Source organism: Morone saxatilis, unplaced genomic scaffold (assembly GCF_004916995.1).
Source record: "Morone saxatilis isolate NCDOM2014 unplaced genomic scaffold, NCSU_SB_2.0 Contig1, whole genome shotgun sequence".
Classification (NCBI taxonomy): Eukaryota; Metazoa; Chordata; class Actinopteri; family Moronidae; genus Morone; species Morone saxatilis.
In genome coordinates, this window is record NW_023339651.1 from 21,577,469 (window position 1) to 21,582,548 (window position 5,080).

The window sequence follows — 5,080 nt, forward strand, 5'->3', positions numbered from 1 at the left end:
AATCATTCATACACACTCATACATAATTTGGGGCCCAGTGTCTTGCTTGCGCAGCGAGAGGAGCCATGGACCTCTACCTCTGAGCCTCTCTCTAGTGAGAGAGACTCTCAAAGCTTGGACAAATAATGTAAGTGTGCACAAATACTGAATTGTTGAATCATTTTTCACAGGGAGATCTTTGAGTTGGACAACTATAGTCCCATCCCAGTGGAGACAGAGGAGGAGTACAAACTGGTAGTCAGCCGCTTTCCCTTCCACGATGCTGAGATAGAGAAGGTAACATGTTCAAGGACCATGTACATCCTAGCAAGATTTCTAGTTCTGATTACTGTATTGCACATGCAGACAGACACATAAAAGAAAAAGATTGAGAAAGAGGTTGGTCCTCAGTAGATATTCACAAAGCTTTAATACTGTGTGTGTGTGTGTATAAGCAGCAGGACTTTCCGAAGAAGCTGCCAATGTCCCAGTCTGTCCCTCAGATCTACATGCAGGTCAAAGAGTTCATTTACGCCAGCCTCAAGTTCTCAGAGTCACTACACCGCAGGTTGGTCTCAAAGGACAATTGCTATACGTTATGTTAATTTTTCAGTATGTGGAGGTGGACACTAAAACACTTATACAGCTCTAATCTTTCTTGTCTCTTTGTCATGCTACTGTAAAATATCTGGACTTGTTCAACTTAAACTTTGTGTGTTCAGTTCAACAGAGATTGACGACATGTTGCGAAAATCAACCAACCTGCTGCTGACAAGAACACTCAGCAGCTGTCTGCAAAACCTCATCAAGAAACCACACATAGGACTGACTGAGGTAAGAACAACAATACTGTTACTAATCACACACACACATCATGTAGACTAAGAATTAAGTCATTGAGTCTAAAATTGTAACCTTCTTTCTGTAGTTGGTGCAGATCATCATTAACACCACCCACCTGGAGCAGGCCTGCAGGTATCTGGAGGAGTTTATAACAAACATCACCAACGTCTTACCTGAAACCGTACACACCACAAGACTCTATGGCTTATCCACATTCAAGGTAACGTGAATGTAATTTGGATTCTTCTTTTTTGTCTGTCTAAAACGTACAGTATATAATTTCTGCTGCTATGGGGTGTAAATAGCGTATGATCATGGGAGTTCACCTTCCCTTGGTTAGGATTCCTTCAGTGTTCATGGTTCAGGAGGTTTCTACCAGGAGCCCAATTATTCACAGAGGTCTCCTCCTCTCCAAAACAAACTGCTAAAAAAACTGAATAAAGAAGTTCCACCTTAAAAATAACTGCTTCTCCCACACTGTTGGGCAGACAAAGGACATCCTGGAGGGTCTGCAAGCCGAGCTGCTGCTAATATTAGCTAAGCTTGTTTCTCTGATAACATAAGATCCAGACGTCAGAAAACTAAAATCCTCAAAAGATTTTAACAGTCGATTGTAAAAATCTTTTCTTAAAACTAAATTCTCACACGTCGTCAAAAACACGTAGCGAACCATGCCTGTAGCTCATGTCGTACCTGCCAGTACTTCCTCATACGACGCTGAGGAAACCACTGTGTTCTAACATAAGCGTATAGATTGAAAGATGGATTCTCATGTGATCTTGTGATGTCTACTGCCTCACAAGGTTTATAATGGCTATCATAACAGTAAATATTGTAATTGTAAATTTGTCTTTATTGACTGTAGATAAAACTGTATTCAGTCCTATTACGTCTTGTCAAAGATATTTATAAAAGCTATTTTCCAGGATGCTCGGCATGCTGCAGAGGGAGAGATTTATACCAAACTTAACCAAAAGATCGATGAGTTTATCCAGCTGGCAGACTACGAATGGGGCATGGCTGAATCGGACGGTCGTGCCTCTGGATACCTCATGGACCTGATCAACTTCCTGCGTTCCACTTTCCAGGTCTTCACACACCTACCGGTGAGTCTGATCCACCTACTGACCTCTGACCCATTGAACCCGCCACTTTTCTCTTGGAACTGGGACATTGTCTTCTCGGTTTTTAGACTGCTGTCGAATGTTGTATGGCCGTGTTGATTGTGTTTTTGTTGATAATAGGGATTTGATCTTTTCATTTGTTTTTCTGTTTTCTTTGTGTTCCCTAAACTGTCCTCTGCTCTTTTGCTGTATGTTTATAACATCCCTATTAAAATGTGTGCACTGTCTGAAAGTGAATTGTTTTACACTGGGAATTTAAAGTTGAACGGAGTATGTGTAGCGTTGGTGATCTGTCCATCTGCATGGTTACTGCTGTTCTTGACTTGTAGACTGCTTTTGCACATACTGACATTATCTTCAACAAGACACATTTGGTGATATCAGAGTGTGACAGACTTGGTCAGTAAATGTGTGTTTTGGCCCACATAGCTGACAGCCACAGCCTGTTCAGTTCCACTCTCAGTGGGCCCTTGCCTGATGTTCTTTCCAACATCTCTTATCTTGCCTTAAATGAGTTTCAACTTATTTAGTTTTTTGTTTTTTAAGAGTGTCTGCTGTCTTCCCACCCACACCCCCTATATAAACAGCGCTGTAACTCATTTGTTTTACTAGTTGTATTCCTTGATTAATTTGACTTGTGAAGCATGCAAGATATCTCTAGTAATTTACCTCCTCCTGTCCATTTATTGTTGCCACATTTCTTTTCCTGTCCTTTCCCTCTTTCCCTCCCCCTTTTCCATTTTTGGTTGGTTTGGGGGTGTCTCTGCTCAGAATAACAACAATGACCATGCGTCGATGTCGGTGAGTATTCCTGCCTGGCTGTTACAACACTATGCTGCCATTCTACAGGCAGAGGGGAGATGAAAAGCATGCTTATGTTTGACTGGGGCAGCTCCATTATTGCAGGCCTGTTGGTTCTACTAGTACATTAGTGAGGACATGGAAGGATGGTGTGTACATTTGAGTTTTAACAATAAATACTCTCAAGTTTGAGTGAGAGAAGACCAAGGACTATCCACCACAGCTGAAACTAAAGCCAGAAGGGAAAGTTCTAATGATAGCACGTATCTCAACCTCTCTCTTGAAATACAAAGTCAATCTTATGTTTTTCCATAAGACATGGTTTCAGTAGCTACTACTACTTCTTTACTGTGTCTCGCTCACATGAGCGTAGCTTTGGTTTCAGAAGTGAGGCAATATCAACTCAAAGCTCCACTTCCTAGCTTCTTCTTAGCTTTTCACCGCATCTCACGGTCTTCAATTATGCTATCACACAATGTTCTCAAGTTCCAGAACGGTCTTTCATGCTCAACTGGAATCATATCTCTCAAATTTAGTGTAAATGGTAAAAAAATTCATTTGAAAATTTGTGTTCAACTAAAAAAAAAAAATTGTTGGCAAGTAAGACTTACTTTATGCACAGAGTAGCTGACTGGGCAGTACAGTGATGCCCTGAGAAACTCATGTTTCTACAAGGAAAGAAAAAACTTAAGTCCAGTGAAGTTGCAGATTGTAACCAAGTAAATACTGTGTGTATAAGTGTGTAGGAGAAACTACAGTGGCAAAAACGCAAAAGGTCCTATCTATAGCTATAGTGTTTGGATTGTCCGTTCTGGGCTACTGTAGAAACATGGTGGTTCCCCACTTGGCTCATTCTAAGGAAGTGGTTCTCAAACAGTGGAGCATACAGCCACTGCAGGCGGGGCATGGATGAAAAATATGGGTTGAAACTAAATTGAATGAATATGATATATCCAGGGAAAATAAACAGTTGCTGATTCTATTGTCGTTCTATTTTACTAAAACTCAACTTGTAACCTTAATTAGTTGCTTCCACTATCATGGTTAATACGTGACATAGGGGGGTTGGGGTGTTAATATTTTTTGTCTACTCAAGGGGGGCACCCCATGCCATGCCATTGTCATCTTCAGGTTATTATACACTAATGAAAACATACCTATGAATATTAAATTCCATTTCTGCCATTTATGAGGATCTCCTCCTAAGACAGATGCTAGTTGTAAACAGGGCCATAGAGGTAGTGAGGGGAAAACATCTGACATGTTCAGGCTTCACTTTCTGTACTACACAAAATGAGACACTTCATAAATTGCTAAGCGATTGGACATATTTCATTCTCGTCCCTTTTAATACCATTATTAAATTCTATATATACCTAGGATTTGTTTTTGTACTGTTTGGAAGAACTGCTTGTCCAGCTGCATTATGGGAAGTATTTAATTAGCCTCAGTATACTTTCTCTCCCCTCACTGCTTTGCTTTTTTTGCTTTTTTTGCTTCGCTTTATTGATTTTCTTTTTAATTTAACGTTAAGTTATGTTCTCTTACTCCTTAGATGTACTGTAGATAACCTATGCTAATGGAATGAATTAGTTCATCTTTTATTTATATTCTTTCTTTACATACAACATCATGGCGCAATTTTAAAAAAATTAGCAGTTTGTGTCTCCCCAAGTAGAAAAAGACACTAGTCCAAGTGAAACAACACTTTAATGAATTACTTTGAGAAAATGTTCAACTTTCTTTTTCAAGCTATTTCTTTCCCCTTCATCACTCTTTATGTGATCAGCCAAGTGTACTATAAATGTCTTAAAGAAAAGATGCAGCTGTATCTCGCCCCGCTTCCTCACAGCATTTTTCTCCCTGCCTTTGAGTATGGTCATTTAGAACAGGTATGAACACTTTTGCCTTTCCATGTGGTCGGACGACACATCATACAGTCGAATTTACTTAACGCACCGCTTACTGCTAAAGAGCCATCAACCACCACAAAATTAGTTTTCACATTTAGATGACTCAGTGTGGATTTTGAGTATGAGCAGGCTCTTCTTTCTGTGGGCATACATAGAGTTTCCCCTTTTTTGCAAATCTTGCCCCTAAGTCAGCTACCCGTCTATGCAGACTCAGAAATTTGCTTTGTGATGTAACAGATGTGCACTCATTAGGCTGAGATGTGATACCAGCTTATTTAAAGAGAATGGACAGCCCTTATCGCTGCCACACCATTTATCACTGCTGTCTCTCTGTCGGTCAGTTGTCAGCATGAAGGATGTTAAAAGGGATGTTGTGGGGCTCAAACAAAGGAAAACTATGTGTGTGTATGTATATATGTA

The 5,080-nt window shown here is 40.1% G+C and overlaps 1 protein-coding gene across 1 annotated transcript in view; it reads left to right on the top strand.

Moving 5' to 3' along the window:
* Nucleotides 1-5,080, top strand: part of exoc6 (exocyst complex component 6) — a gene marked incomplete in the record, with an annotated part of 22,880 nt that overhangs the window by 8,356 nt on the left and 9,444 nt on the right. The window contains 5 exon segments of the mRNA XM_035660776.1: nucleotides 171-276; nucleotides 435-547; nucleotides 702-813; nucleotides 908-1,042; nucleotides 1,749-1,928. Coding sequence (XP_035516669.1) covers nucleotides 171-276; nucleotides 435-547; nucleotides 702-813; nucleotides 908-1,042; nucleotides 1,749-1,928 — 646 coding nt within the window.